Here is a 16721-nt window from a genome sequence, read left to right as displayed (position 1 = left end):
CGAAGAAGAAGAGGATGAAGAGAGAGCGCGCCAGTCCACGACGATCGCAGTTTTATTCCTATGCCACACGGAAAACCTCAAAAATAACAGCTCTGCATGCTGTAAAATTACTGAAAGCGTGGCTTCCTATATCTGCTTGCATCTACTTTTATGTCCTTAGTTGCTCCTGAGCAACAACACTTTTGGCGGTAAGATTTCATGTCTTCTTAGCTATTTGAAGTCTAATGGATGCAGCAGTAGCTTTATATTCCACTGTAGTTGAATAAGCTTACTCCGCGTGCAGATCTCGTTTTACCACTTGTCAGACGCTGGAATGAAAAACTACAAAGAGGCGATGCATCTATCTATACATATTTTTTTAAAGCTCAAGACCTTGGTAGTAACTGTCTTCTACTACGTATATAGTGCTAGACGTATGATGCAGCAGGGTGTGCGTGGGGGGGGAATGTATTTTGGTGGTAGTTCCCCAGAGCAGCAGCGGGCATCAGTTGGTTGAAACAATTACGGAATTTTATAAGTTGAAACAGCGATACGACTATTAACAGGTCGCCGTGGAGAACTCTCCGTCATAATTTTGACCACCTGGTGTTTTTTAACGTGAACTCAAACACAAATATACACGGGCATTTCACGAATCAACAATTTTCCGTTTTTGGGACATGGAATATGGCCGCTTAGGGAGCCAACAGCTTCCATGTTCCATCCATGTAGTCTAATGGTACAAGATAATCGCCAGAATAGTGAAACAAAAGAACACGAAATGAAGGTATATAGACGGTTTCAAGCTCAGAAGCGTTGTCCTCCAAGAAACTTCCGGTCACCTCATTTACCAGCTCCTAATGTCGAAACTGAAAGCACGTTTTCAAGTTTTTTTTCTTTTTTTAAGAGAAGGGAAAGTCTCATTAGTTTTTCACATAAAAGAACGCGCGTTAAGTTCAAGAGAATCTTTTATAGTTTTTATGTAGCTCAAAAGAACATCTATTGATTATATGCCAACTAAGGCAAGAAAAGTGTAGAAAATGAGCGGGATATTTTTTAAAGCTCTTCTTGCTCACCAATGCTATTAAGGCACATCGGTGGACGAAACTGGATGTCATCAAGCGCGTGTGTTTGTAAACAGTGAAAGGGCCTATACTTTATGTCATTGCGTTGTCATGTGGTTTTGTTCACGTACGATGGTTCATGCTCTTTTGTTTAATTTAGGCCTGTAGCCAGGGTGTAAAAAAAAACCAGCCCCCCCCCCCCCCCCAAAAAAAAAACAATCAGATGAAGGGGGGTATTTTGCCGACCGAGAATAAATAATGAAAGTAGGGTTTGTTCAATGCCTTTAACAAGTGCCCCCTGCCTCCTCGAAAATATTTCCTGGCTACGGACATGGTTTAGATGTAGCTGTTAGTGCAGCAAGATAGAACCACCCGTGCGGGCTGCCATTCGTGGTCGCTATAGTACCAGGTGGGCCATTTCAAAAAAAAAAAATCTGAACGTTCATTCGAAGCCATAAACCCACCGGGGTGACCTCTATACTGCTGCAATAACAAGCATGAGCACACGGGTTCGACTCCCGCTACGTGGTCACATAGGTATCAGATGCAAAAAGAAACAGAAACGTGCACGTAAATTTAGGTGCACGTTAAAGACCCGCGCGGGCCCAAAATTAACCTGGAGCCCCCCACTACGTCACGTCTCTTCTCGTGGTTTTGGTAAACCGTTTACAATCTTAGGTGAAATCGACGAAGAAACCTAAAAATAAAATGATAAAATGATTCTTTTTCCATCCTAAATATATATGGCAGGCTAAACTGAAAGAAGAAATGGTGCAAGATTGTTTATAATAGGGCACTTTTTTTTCCGCTCTTCACTGTTAACTTATTCAACTTATGTTTGTGAGCACCACCGCGGTGGTCTAGTGGCTAAGGTACACGGCTGCTGACTCACAGGTCGCGGGATCGAATCCCGCTGCGGCGGCTGCATTTTCGAAGGAGGCGAAAATGCTGTAGGCCCATGAGCTCAGATTTGGGTGCACGTTAAATAACCCCAGGTGGCTCAAGAACCCCAAATCACCAGAGCCCTCCACTACGGCGTCTCTCATAATCCTAAAGTGGTTTTGCGTCGTTCAACCCCACATATCAATAATCAATCAGCTTATGTTTGTGACTTGCAGACAGATCGACAATTTTCTTCCATAAACATCCACTGAACTTGCACACGCACACCGAAGATGTCTGTGCCTATATAGCAAACTTTCTACACGTTAGAAAAGATAAGTCATGAATTAGGATAACAATTACTTCCTTTAAAATGTAGTTTATTACAGCGATCAATTACGACCCCAGAGCAGTGACTGAGTATTTACAGAAATGTAATCAACTACTTTTGCTTTACTTTCCTTCAAACTTTATTTTCGTAACAGAATAACACAGGTTTAATCAAACTACTACGAACTACTGAGGCTTGATAATAGAGAGCCTAGCTGGAGGCATGTGTGAAGGCTGGGAGGCTTACTGTGGCGTCTGTGATATAGTGTTATATGTTAACTTTCAACACGAGCTGTTTGTCAAGGTAGTCGTCGCTGATTCCACCACGTTTCCTCATTGAGGGTCCAGCTGACGCTGAACACTCTCTCATTGCATGCGCTGGATGGGATGGCCGTATTATAATGCTCGAACACCTCAAGCACCAGCTCGTAGTTACGCAGTGCTTCGATGCTATAGATCGAGTCCATGTCCTTTGTGAAGCGTGACGCGTCGCTGCTGTTAGCGCTCGGGGAAGGCTTTGCATACTATTCCAAGAAAAAAAAAAACGAGTAAATAGGCTCTGACAGGACCATCAGTCCGACGAAACGGGAGAGGGGGGATTTTGTGAGAAAAAAGTGATTGCTTATGGGTAATTAATTACTAGAAAACGTTACTGAATTGCCCAGAATGTCAGTTGCTAATAAGTAATCAGTTACAACACAAAATTACAAGAAAATGCCACTGATTACAAGTAATCGATCACTTTTCACGCATTACGTGCGCTATATATATAGTGTAATTATCCAGTATTAGCGCTTGTCTTTCAGCAGCGTGCAGTAGGCACGTGGCGATGACGCCTCGTTGAACATGCATGTTCAACGCGGTGTCATGGAGTCATTGAGTGCGTTCCTGCAAGGGTGTTTTTAAAATTTTTTTCTATGTAACTTTGGACTATGCACCATTTCCAGTTGTTGTTATGCTCTTTTGGGCCTTTAAGCATGCTGCAAGATGTAGAATGGTACGAAGAGGCAGAAAGAAATGTGCAGCCGTGCGTGTAGTCGCGCAGTAGCAAGGAAGTCCTTAGGCGGTAACAGTACCTTGGTTTGGGCGAGTTGGTCTATCATTAGAGAAAACGACGAAGACGGAACATTCCCGTTGTATCTGTTTCGTCGTTCGCGCTTTTCAAGTTTTCTTCTTTTAGGCGGTCTTTTCACGCCGTTGCCTCGAGAAAGGCACTGACTGCCACGCATCGCATGATTCTCTTCGCTTTGTACCGTCTTCGCTGCAAAAGGGGAAGAAAAGAACAAGCGACCTCTTCTCAGTTAGCGCAGATGCGGCCCTTGTCTTTCGTCGTTTGCATGGAGTTTGTGAATCCTGGGAGAACAGGACTTGTCCACTCAGAAAGAGGGCCACTCTCGTTTGGCACATAAAAAGACGAGCGCCATGGTGCATCCTCTTTGGAGTCGCATCCTGCAGACGGCGAAAAACGGAGTTAAAATCTCAGTTGGAGGCTCTCACAAGTACAGTGTCAAAGTAAGCGAAATAACCTCAATGTTACTAAGTGCAAGTGGAAACCATTTGGAGATTGTTGCTGTCATATGTTCTTTCGAGAAGTGATGGAATCGCACTTTTCAGTATTCAGACATCACTCTCACAGTGGGATCCTTGAAACGTGTGCCAAACGACTAAACGCATATCGTATATTTTTGTGCATAGGCCATAGATAAACAGTAGGAATATAAAAGAAAGTTTCTTGTATACAAAACGAGCCTGGCCTTGTGAGAGTGTGCTTGCATTGGATTGTATGTGCAGATCTGCTGTCTATGAACATCAATCGGGAGAAAGCGCGTTTGTCACTCCCGAAAAGTGTTAGTGACCGAAGCACCGATGCGCTTGATTACCGGAAGAACATGGCACATGACCCATTCAAAGTATATGTTTCGAACACTGTGTGACTGTTGTGTGAGCGTGAGCCAGCAATTGAAAATCTCTGACACTGTCGTAAGCAATAAGCTGCAATTTTTCAGACGACATCATAGTGGATACCTGGCATCCTATAGCCCCGGCCTCAGTGACAACCATTGGGCAAGTATAGCTTATTCAGCCCAGCTCAACAAGTTGGGCAGAGAATGCATGAAGTGAAGAATTGAAAAATATATTTAGATTGAAGAAGCTTTTCCTTCGTTGGGGTTGCTTTCATCTTTGGCGCGTTTCAGGAAATGCTCGAAGTTGGGAGGGAAGGAGAAAGAATCGTGGACACTGCGGTATATTGTGGAGCGACCACTACCCCCCCTGCCCTGTCTCTATTACCATTACCACCCCTGCCCTGCGACCAACCCTGCTGATGTCTATCTCGTTTGCATGCAACTGTACCTGCTATATATTGAAAAAAAAGGGGGGGGGGTTTAATGTATATATTTTGCAAGCAGAGAGCTGCAAAACAGAAGAACGTAGCACATATAACATATCGCTCGCTGTTACTCATACAGTAGTTGTTATCTCTTGCAGTCGTGTATGAGACATGTTGTGTATAATGGTCATGAATTGATCCGTTAGACTTGCGTAACATCAGTGGCTCCGCAAAATTGTGGATCCAGTTACATCACTGCGAGGAAGTCAAGTGGTCATTTTAACGATTGGCGACACTGTCAGAAAATGCGTTACGTACTTTTGATCGAAATGAACTGGCTCAGTGCTGCGATATGTTGCTGTTCGTCAGGTAAACACATGCTATTGTAGGCTTGTCGAGTCGACGATGCGGGGCCAGTGGTCGCGGGCGCTGTTGCTCCTGTTGCTGGTACAGCCCAGCCTGCAGGGCAAGCTGCTCAAGGCGGCCCTGGCTGCCGCGACCAGTGGAGGGTTCTGGCTCCAGCCCATGTTCCTGCCTATCCCCGTCGAGGAGACTCTGTACTATCCCGTTCATTACTTCCTCCCTACACCGTAAGTGAATATTTAGGGGACGAAGACTTCAGTTGGTGGATAGGCGCGTCTCTATTGCCGCCATTCTGTATTCCACCAGTCACCAGAAGTTCTGAGAAAATGTGCGCGTGGTGACCTTGTATTGGCCTGGGCAGTCATCCGAGAGGTGCTGTTTGTTATTTGCTCAGACGTATTAGGCCTGCTGAAATTTACTCAACGTCTCTATGCATATAACTTGTTTACTTGTTTTTAACTGAACAGGGGCTGAATAAACAACAAAAGTGTTTTAACATTTTGCAGGTTCTTCAGCAAGCACATCCTTATAAGAATGAATGCGCAAGCATATATATATATATATATATATATATATATAAGAAAGAAAAGTGGATGAAAAAATAACCAGTCGTGAGCAGGAATCGAACCTACGACCTTTTTCATCCACCTTTCTTTCTTCTTATTTACATTCCATTGGTTCTAATAACTTCCCCTGTACATTCCTTGGCATTACTGTCTGTTAGATCTCATTATTATTGTGTTAAAACACGGAAAAACGAGCCCTTAGGACACTTCTTTCCCTTATATATATATATATATATATATATATATATATATATATATATATATATATATATATATATATATATATATATATATATATATATATATATATATATATATATATATATATATATATATATATATATATATATATATGATATACGACAACTCTGGACACTTCTGAAGCGACCCTGAGCGTGGTGACACTTCTGAAGTGTTCAGAAGTGCCACCACCCTCAGATATGCCATGAAGGTGGCACTTTGGGCCCGAAATGCAGCGCGGTTGGTGCAGTGCGTTACGAGTGCGTTGCAAGTTAGTTAGTTCTCGTAGTCATTCATTTTGCTTTATGTCCTGTGAATTGTGATCCAACGCACTTGACAGAGAATACTCTTGCACGCTTGAGTGTATGCCTCGCTTATTTTATATTGAGTGGTCCGCTATTAAATGTAGGTGGCTGTTCTGAGGAAACGAGGGCATTGCTGCCCCATTTCTCAGTTTTACATGTGAGTAAAATAATGGAATAAGTAATAACGGAAAAATAAACAAGCTAACCGAGAATCCAAAGTTCGCTGCGTTCGTTTCCTTTCTGTTCGTGTGTCTCCAAATCGATGCACTTGTACTCGATGTTTGATACTCAACAGGAAGAACTAGCCCAGGTGTATCTGTTTTCTATGAATAATAACAAAAATGCAGTGACAACGCGCAGTTGGCATGACATTTGTACCTATCACCTTTCGTGGTGATCCAAGAAAGGCACATAAATACCCATCAGATTGCTTCAGCAATTCCTTTCAATTATTTATTTATTTATTTGTTTATGTGTTTATTTATTTACTTATTTTTAATACTGCCAGTCTCACTTGGAGAACGAAGCAGATGGATATACTGATAACGCGATTGCAACATAATACACGCAGTGCAGAGTACAATGACATTTCATACAGAAAGTGTTGTTCTCTCTAATACAACATTAGCATATACAGCGGAAGAATCAAGGTTATTACAATCTTATGCAACATAAAGAATTCAAAATGAGTTAGAGTTGCAAAAGTATTCAGTTAACATTTTATCGTGTTTATTTCGCTATATCTGAGATCTAGAGAAGGTGATATATTTGGAAGGAGTTATGATGAAGCAGTTGTGCAGACGGTTATGCATGAATTTCAAACGAGCTTGTTTTGCTCTGACTGTCGGTGTGTCTAAACCGGATGATGCTTGAAGTTCAGTGGGTGAGTTAGTACGTTTGTATTTGTCATGTATGAACCTTACCGCTTTTCTTTGAATTTTTTTCTAGTTGATTTACGTTAGTAAAATTGTGAGGGAACCAAACGGTGCTACCACATTTTAGCATTGGTCACACAAAGGTTGTGTAACTGAGAAGTTTGATAGGAGTGGAATTAGACTTGAAGCACATTTTCAGAAAGAACAACTTACTGGTGGCTTTTGAGGATGTGTGATTGTTCCACTTGAGGTCGGACGCTAGAGAGCGTCCTAGTTATTTGTGTCCATAAACTTTAGTTGTTTCAGTGTCACTAAATGAGTAAGTAAATTCCAACGGATTTTTCTGTCACCGTCATTGACACAGGTTTACTGGTATTCACAGACATTTGCCATTGTTCCCACCAGGTGTTTATCACGTTGGCTCCTGAGGGTGAGGTGGTCTTCATAAGACAATACTACTACTTCATAGATAAAGTAGTCGTCTGCCAAGATCTTTATCTTGCATTCCGTGTTAGTGATCATGTCATTTTTATAAATAAAAACAGTAAGGGCCCCAAGACTGAGTCCCATGGCACACCAGACGAGATGGGAACAGTGTCGGATGATGCTTCATTGGGATGAACGGTTTGCGAACGCTGGGAAAAAATTACAAATCGAAGTGGAAAGGTTTCCCGTGCCAATTATTGTCTCTTGTTTTACTATTAACTTGTTGTGACACACGTGATCAAAAGCTTTGCTGAAGTCCAGGAATATATTTGTTTGACTGCGATTGTCAATTATCTGTGTGAGGTCCTGAACAACTTCCGTCAATTGCGTCACTGTTGACATCCCGCGTCTAAACCCGTGCTGGCTAGGTGTTAGTGCGCGATTTTCTTCAAGATATACTGTCAGGTGATTTAAAATTATATGGTCTAAGATCTTGCATGGTGTACTATAGCAAGAGATATGAGTCGACAGTTAGAAGGAGAGTTTATGTCACCTGATTTATGAATTGGTACCACCTTTTCTTTCCTCCAGTCATTTGGTACACGTGCGGTTTATAGTGAAAGGGGTAGATAATACCAACAAGGCTAAAGATTTCCCGAGTCAGATATGGTAAGTGGGTCGATGATGGATCCCGTAGAAACAACCGATGCAGGAAACCCGTTATCTGTAGTAAATACAGATTGAAAGTACTTGGTGAATGCATCAGCCTGCACGACATTTTTATCGTGAGTGCATGCGTTCTGGCGTCAAAGTATTGCGTGCATGAAGGTTATTCTAAAATCTCTGCGGATTATTTTTTAAAGAAATACGGTAGGATAGTATTAAATTATTGTTTCCATGACTGGTCGATTGATTGATTGATATGGGGGGTTCAATATCCCAAAACCACTATATGCTTATGAGAGACGCCGTAGTGGAAGGGTCCGAAAATTTTGACCACCTGGGGTTTTTTAACGTGCACCCAAATATGAGCATACGGGCCTACAACATTTCCACCTTCATTGGAAATGCAGCCGCCGCAGCCGAGATTTGATCCCGCGTCCTGCGGGTCAGCAGCCGAGTACCTTAGCTACTAGACCACTACGGCGGGGCTTTCCATGACTAGTTCAACTTTTGTTTCAACTCTTGCATGGCGCTTATCAGCTAATATTTCTGGACTGATTGAATTTCTGTCTACTTCAGTGAACGACGAAATCTTTTAACATTCATTTTGGCATGTATGACCTCACGCGCTATCCATGGGCTGTATTTTCTTGGTTTCCTAGTTTTTGACGTTATACATTTGGTAATGCGGTCGTGTATTATTTCCTTAGACTTTATCAAGGGGTCGTTTATGTCTGCCGATGGATCAGAAGCAAATTCCGAAAATGATGTGAACTCATGTGCAAGTTATGTCATAACGCCAGCGTCGTTCGATTTCTCAAAGTCAATGATTTTGCTTTCAAAGGACTTTTTTCGAAGTAGAACATGACAATGGTAGGTGGCATATTGGGATATCGTCGTCAGATATTACTTCAATAATACCAATTTGCGATGCAAATATGTGTATACTGTACGTATACGTCTGTTGAATCGCATAGGAATCATTTACAAGACTATAATTTTTCTTCGGGAAAGCGTGCAGTATAACACCTAAATAATTTCTCTGCGCAGGTACGAAGAGTGGCTCCATCCACACCAAAGTGTTTCGAAGGTCCATAAGACAACCATTCCTACTCATCGTCGAGATCGCAAAGTTGCCCGTAAGCACCATAGCCGAGTCAATGGCCACACAAGGAAGCATAGACGTAACCACTACTGAACTCTCATTGTTTAATAAGAATGATGCTCTTTGTGCATTAAGAATGGTGTTACATTATTTGACCTTGCTCTACGCAATCGTTTCGAGCATGAAGTTCAGATGGTACTGACGGACAGAAGAGAGACCATCAGTGAAGCGCAAAACCACCAACATTTAATGACAGTCCCATATACAAACAGATGACTTCCGCGCACGCGTTGCTGTGCCAATGTGTGACGCCGAATGACATGCTCATGAAGAAAACGTCGAGTACAGTGTGACGGATGTGTCGCTCACTCAAACGGATCATTACTTTGTAGTATAAAAGGCGTCTTTTTCTTCTCACGTTCTGAATTTCATGCCGAGAAAAAGGTGTGCTATACATACTTTAACAGCGACTTGCCAGAGTCGTTCTTTTGGCATCGTTTAACTGTCTTAAAGCATGTAAGACACAGTAACAGAAAGATGAATGCTGCAAACCACGAGATTGACAGCACAGATGTAGCTGACTCATTTAATTTTTTGCTTAGCAATAACTACAGTACAACTTTTTATAATTTAAGCATGAGTACCACATTTCACCGCATGCCGTGTGGCCAGGGTGAAATAAAATCCACCGCGAAGTCAACTTAGACCATTAGAGCGCGGCAGTCGCGTGGATGGTCTTTGAATGTTCAGACTTTCATTGTAGTACATTCAAACAGTGTCCCATGCAATGTGCACTTAGACTTGAGAACATGTTAAGAAATCCAGGGTGCTCTGAATAATTAGCAGTCCTTCATACGACATGTCGTGTGAGCGTATCTATGGTTGTGGCACATAAAGTCGAATAATTAATTTTGCTTTGCTCACTAAACAAAGCCACACTGCTTTGCCGTCACAGTTCCATTTAACTCATGTCACAAGATGTTGTCCTACGTTAGTAACGTGCAAGCCAGCTTTCGATCAGGGGAAAATGTTTACTAACATCGGTCACCAATTGCCTCTCATAATACAGAAACGCACTTAATCTCTCTCAAAGACGATACTTGTCCTTCAACGACTGTGGTTTGATATGTGAAAATAGGAGTGTCATGATTGTGTCCGAGTGTTGTATGTTTCGTGTGTTCTTCAAAATAAAGACCAGTTGGAAGTCTGTGTTTTCCACGCTGTTTTCCTGGCCCCTTGGCCATTTAACTCCTTCTGAAGCAGGCCCGATCGCGATCAAAAGTGGCCGTGTGACACCGGTATAAGTGGGAGCAACGTCCTCTACATTAAAAAAATAATGAAAACAACTGCAGCAGACTACAGCAACAGAAACTGGCTTTTATACTGCGGGTAACACCATCTTATTGAAAACAATCTCTTCTAGGAATCCACCACGGGATAGAGTATACCGTACATCCCATTACCTTTTAACAAAACAGGCGTGTGCCTAGTAAATACACTCAATCATTCTTTGCTACCGTCTTTGTTGTCCTCTGAATACTCACAGCGTCGTTTTCATTTTTCTTCATCCTGCACTGCTGTTCCTCTTTAAACTCCGGCGGAAACATTTCTACGTACTTTCCTCATTACGAACACTGCGTGTGGGCTTCATAGAAGACAGTGACAATGTCGTCTTCTTTGGTCGAGTCAATTCAGTTCACTCAAGCTGATTTTTCTCACTAGGTCTTGTCGAATGTTTCGAACTTTAACCTTATCTTAATATACCTGCATAAGTGCGCATAATACAATACAGCTGCGAGTATGATTCGTTAGTTGAGTTGGCGTATTTGGAAATGCCGCACCTAGCTTAAGAAAGAAGTCATGTATTTTTTTGTGAACGGCTGGGGGTATGTTATGTGGGGGGCGACAGTGAACAATGTCACCACCACCCGCTGTAGTCGCCATGTCCTCCGTGACCACCGTAGTCATCGCCGTGCCCATAATGGTGATAATGGTGTGACCTGCAATTCGCGCGCCGAAACAGGAAATATCTTTGAGATGATTTTTTTGTGTGAAGTTAAACGTTGACAACAACAGCACAGTCGGTGTGAAAAAAAAGAAGTGAAATAAGATGATTACGTACTACTTGTCATCGTTATTGCATAGACACAAATACTCAATATAATAGAAATAATTTGCGGCAAAGCTTCATTTCATTTAACGCTAATATGCTAAAGAGAGCTATTAATTAACTTAGATGAAAAAAAATTGGGATGATATCAGACTATAGCAGGCCGCTAAGCGCTGGTAGAGGAGAAAGTTGGGGAATAGAGCTGGCTGAATATAGCTAAAGCAGAAATAATGTGCGCATGCAATAGTTATGCTCTAGCTATGCGGTTTTCCTATAATTATTGTTCATGGCGGCCGCATTTCGATGGGGCCGCAATGCGAGAATACCCATGTACTTGAATGCATGCTAAAGAACTCAGGTAGCCAAAATTGTTCTGAAGTCCTCCACTATGGTGTACTATAAGTACTATAAGGTAGTTTTGGCGCTTTCAACCTTCGCAATCATCATTATTTCACAAACACGCACACGCACACACATACACAAGCACGCGCGCGCTTCTGCAAGCACCTACCAAAGAAACCTTGTGATAGTAGTCGCCAGAAAATGAATAGGAATATATGCAGCCTTGATAGAGTGTGAGTCTCTAGTTCTTTACTTTTCCTTGAGCACTCATAATGACGAGTGTCAATGAGGGGCTAAGGTGCACAGCTCGAAACTATATACAATCTTTCTCGCGTCTTAGCATGTATGTAGGATGAAATATTCTGACATTTGTATGTAAAACACAACAAAAATTACATTTTTTTCTGTGTTGTATTTCTTTAAACGCTTTCATTTTGCAGCAACAATGAATTTTCTTCCAACCAAAAGGTATGGTATAACAAATCATTTAATTTCTGGGTACTCCAGGGATTCTGTCAAATGAGTGAAAATTCGACAATTCTATTCGTGCCAAGGACTCAACAAATTTTATTACTCTCTGAGAAATAAAACAAATTTAAATTATTCAGGTTTACGTCTTAACACGGAAGAAGTTATAAGAAATTTAATCATACGAAGCAAACGAGTCATAGCTCTGTACGACCAGTAAACAAGATATGCACTTGTGTGCATCCTGTTCATTATATAGTCGTTTCAATTAGGCTTATACAGCACTGCTAAAGAGACAGTTCTATTTTCTCGCTTATCAGGGTGAAAGCCTTAGATTATTCCTCATCAAATGCTAAAATTGACCATTGGTGTCGGTGGTGTCAACATGAGTGGTGGAAAAAAATTCATCACGTAAAGCCGTTTTCATAACGTTACAGATTACTAGAATTTGTGACGTCATCGTGAGGTGAGGATGACGTTCACTGTCACATGGCGTCGTCGCTTGGTCAAACGGGGGCCGACCACGGAGGCAGCGCAAAGCAAGTTGAGGTAGAGCAAGCTTGCAATGTTTCGTGTCTTGGTGGCAGTAATAACGTGGTGTAATACCACACGTGGTGGTATTACACCACCACGTGTGGTGTAATACCAATAACGTAGCAGTAATAAATGGTGCATAACGTGGTGTAATACCACGTTATGTGGAGAAAGCTCACGGAGGCGGGCATGTTATGGGATCAGTGCATCGACTGATATAAAGAGACGAAAAAGATAGCTTTTGCCTTAGAGTCACCTTGGGCGATCGCGTAAGGAACCCTCGAGAATTTTGATCTCATCCTGTTTTTTTTCACGTACTTCACATAAAGCAAAGTACGAGAACTAATTCCTCAAAAACAAGCAGTCCGCTGCTTTCAGAACTGTAAAGGCGATGAAGAAGCAGCAGAAGCTTTCAAACGCATGTTTTCTCGAAGGTGAAACAACAATAATAAGGAGCTCTTACGTCCCAAAACCACGACATGATTTAGAGACGCTAAACAAACAAGATGATAGACCTTTTTCCAAAGAGATAATCCTCGGATCATAGCTCTACTCGTCGCAGGCCAGCAGAGCAACGCGGTCATTGCTGATTGCTGGGTTTTTAAATGTCGACCAGACTAAGTGACCGCTTGTAAGCGTGCAATGGAGAGGCGTACATGTACCCTGACAATGCTCTCTTACCTCTCCTATCTTTATTTTCTTTAGCCCCTTCACCCTTTCCCCGCAGTGCAGGTTAGCTAACCGGACGCGCGACTGGTTGACCTTCGTGCCTTTCATTTCATCCCCTCCTCCTCCTAGAGACGTCGCATACGTGGAGTGCTCCAAAAATTTTGACCATCTGGTGTTCTTTAACGTGCACTGACACCGCACAGTACACGGGCCTCTGACATTTCGCCTCCATTGAAATTCGACTGTCGGGGTTGGGACCTCACGACCTTCAGGTCAGCAGCCTAGCACCCTACAGCCACTGATTCACCGAGGCGGACTTGAAGGTGAATAAATATTATATGATCTTACTCCAGCATAATTCTTACTGAGTGAAGTCGTAAATGATCATACATACATACATACATACATACATACATACATACATACATACATACATACATACATACATACATACATACATACATACATACAACTGTGCAGCAGAACAGTACGAGCCTTCTAGATATACATACGACCTTCATTACAAATTTGAAATAACCTGCAACATTCGGTAGACTTAAAAATCAAGCAAGGTCGTATCCTGAGTGATCCCAACCTGCAAGATAAAACAAGCTGCATATATTCGAAGTGCACATGTTAATGTGCCAATAATTTATATGTGGAATTACATATAGTTTTTCACTTAGCGTTTGATAAAGTGGTTATGAACAAAGCTGCTATAATGACGCGCATCCTTTTGAACTGAGTGTATGCATGGAAGCGCAACCACCTCACTTCACGCCATCCAAAATAACGATACCACAAAACAGTGTTGGAAATTAACAGACAAGCTACGACAGAGAGCTGACTCACGGGTAGTGGTGATAGTTGTAGTGCGGGTGATATGAGTGATGGTGGTGGTGGTGATGGTGGTCATCATTGCGGCCGTAGTGAATGGGGATAGGTATGGGCACGAAGCCTCTGTGGCCACCCAGAAGCGCCGCGGCGCCCACCAGCTTGAGCATCTTTCCCTGCTTGCTCTCGTGCACACAGAAAACCAGGAGAATCAGCAGCAGGGCGACCCAGGCGCCCCACCAGCGAGAACAGCGAAGCTGCATGGATGATGCCGGTCTTGTTCCTACAGCAGAGGTACATGGAGCACACGGTTGCAAACACGCCCACCCAACGGCGCAACCTATCGCTTCTATCGTTTTATTGCGATAGAAATTATATCGACACTATCGGCTGAATTTTGCCGCAAACGTCGACGTCGACATCAGCGTCACCGTCATTCACCACACACACACACACACACACACACACACACACACACACACACATATATATATATATATATATATATATATATATATATATATATATATATATATATATATATATATGAAAACGCAAGAAAGAAAAACATCCACAAAAAGACTCTGGTGTGCGGAATCGAACGTAAGACCTCTGAAGTGTGAGTGCGAGGCGTTAACCACTGAGCCACGAAAAAGCACCGCTTTCAATGTTCCAACGGCAAGCTATTTGTATCTACCACTTACTACTGTTGACGGTCATCTAGGAGGGAATTATCGTGTTTTCAGCAAAACCAGCAAGATGGCGCAATGAGCACGCGTCGCCACATTGTCACGACGCGGTGGCGCGTGCTCTCATCTCTCACGCGTACTCTGCCCCGCGGAGAGGAGGGGGTGGACGCTCACTCACGCACCCTTATCTCTCGGTGGAGAGGATACTACATCTTGGCTGGTCTTGGGCTTCCACCGGAATGATTCTGTTGTAGATACCGGGCACACAAAGGCCACTACAATCGTTGCAGAGTCTACGTTTGCGAAAGGGGCATGCTCTTCAGACACAGCGAAGCAAACATTAAGACACTTATTCACGTTCATCTGTACCTGTGCGTTTTGTGCGTCATTTGTGCGTGAGAAACGCGGGACACGTTTCAATCCGCGTGCCATTCTGCGCGTGACTTTTCAATTTGTTGCTATCGCGTTCATTGCTTCGCCTTTCATTAGACAATAACAGTGAGCACCACAGTGTAGCTAATATTTCAAATCACATTTAAGTAAAGCCGCACTGACTGTGTATTGAGATTCAGGTGAGCATAGGTCGGCGAACTCACTCATGAGCCGACACACTCGGACTCGATCAGATCGAGTCTCGAGTGAGTTTTAGTGAGTTTGGGTGAGTAATATTTTCGTGAGTCTGAGTCTGACTGAGTCCGGTTTAAGGAAATTGTGGTGAGTGTGAGGGTGGGTGAGTTCGGCTATGGAAAATTATGTTTGAGTCTGAGTCCGAGTGAGTCCAAAGCGCAAAATACATTTCGGAGCGAGTCTGAGTGAGCTCCACTTTTTATTGCCGACATGAGGTCATATCCAGTCATCTTCAGCATTACCATCAGCCTTACCATCAGCCTTACTTGGATTCACGTCAATACCCCCGCCTACTCGCACGCATTTCAAAGCAGTGCCATTCATGCACCGTTTCAATATTTATTAATTAGAGGCGTGAATCACTTATGGAGGTGCCTCGACCTCCCCCTGCTAACTCTTGCAAGGAATTCCCTGATTATTATATCTCATGATGTCATCTTTTCAAACAATTATCTCACTGGTTTGGAAACACTCAGAACTCGTTTTCGACGATACTATGTTAAACGGCCCCAAGAAGAGCATCGATAGCGTGAGATATTGGTGTTAAAGCGCATTGACACCACCATCGAAGAAGCTAATACTAGGCTGACGGACTTATTAGTCGACTCACGCGGACTAACTCGTACTCAGATCGAGACATGACTCCGAGTCTGAGTGAGTCCGGTGGAGTAATGTTTCGTAGAGTCCGAGAGAGTCCGGCTGAAGAAAATTTTCGTGAGTGTCATTCCGAGCAAGTCCGGCTCAGGAAAATTTTCGTGAGTCTGAGTCTGAGTGAGAAAGCTGAAAATATATTTCATGAGTGAGTCTGAGTGAGCTCCACAAGTTTTGCCGACCTATGGAGGTAATCAAAATAAATTTGTCATTACATTCATCACAATTTCGACGTGGCAGAATGTTCGTTCCAAAATTACAGTACACGCCTAAAATAAAATGCTGTTTGAGAGGGAGTGGGGGCATATGAACTCGAAAGTAAGTGGGTGCCTCCCCCTCCCCCACATCCTATTGCCCCGTGACTGACGCCTCAGTACCCCAGCAATATAACTGACATAAATGATTGTACCACCAGCAAGCACACCATCCGACAAACTGCGTATAAGCAAACCACAGTAAAAGGTTGCCTGGATAACCAGCCGTCAATGTACTTGCTTACACCTGGTGATAAGGCAGATTTACTGGCTCTACCATCACGTTATCAACTTATACTAGCGCAATGCGAACCACTCTTTTCGGCACAAACATGTGTGTATTGTGATCAACTGCGAAAGCTATGCGACTTACCGACTCAGGTACGATGTTGCATGAAGTGCGTTGCGGCCCACGG

General features: G+C 42.9%; 1 protein-coding gene across 1 annotated transcript; it reads right to left on the bottom strand.

Annotated features, from left to right (window-relative positions):
• Positions 1–9388: 9388 nt before the first annotated feature.
• LOC142776947 (uncharacterized) lies at positions 9389–14361 on the bottom strand. The gene is made up of 2 exons (XM_075881263.1): positions 14103–14361; positions 9389–11127 (listed from the first exon to the last, which is right to left on the bottom strand). Exons 1-2 carry the CDS (start codon positions 14345–14347, stop codon positions 11046–11048), a joined length of 327 nt encoding a protein of 108 aa, XP_075737378.1. The 5' UTR covers positions 14348–14361; the 3' UTR covers positions 9389–11045.
• Positions 14362–16721: the final 2360 nt, after the last annotated feature.

The sequence above is a fragment of the Rhipicephalus microplus genome, chromosome X (genome assembly GCF_043290135.1).
Source record: "Rhipicephalus microplus isolate Deutch F79 chromosome X, USDA_Rmic, whole genome shotgun sequence".
Classification (NCBI taxonomy): Eukaryota; Metazoa; Arthropoda; class Arachnida; order Ixodida; family Ixodidae; genus Rhipicephalus; species Rhipicephalus microplus.
This window is presented reverse-complemented; position numbering and strand designations above follow the sequence as displayed.

Bases quoted from the DNA above. Each gene is read 5' to 3' on its own strand.
- LOC142776947 (XM_075881263.1), bottom strand. From the start codon at position 14,347: ATGCAGCTTCGCTGTTCTCGCTGGTGGGGCGCCTGGGTCGCCCTGCTG. The intron at 11,128-14,102 runs GTGAGTCAGCTC...CGCGAATTGCAG, and splicing joins TACAACTATCACCACTACCC to GTCACACCATTATCACCATT.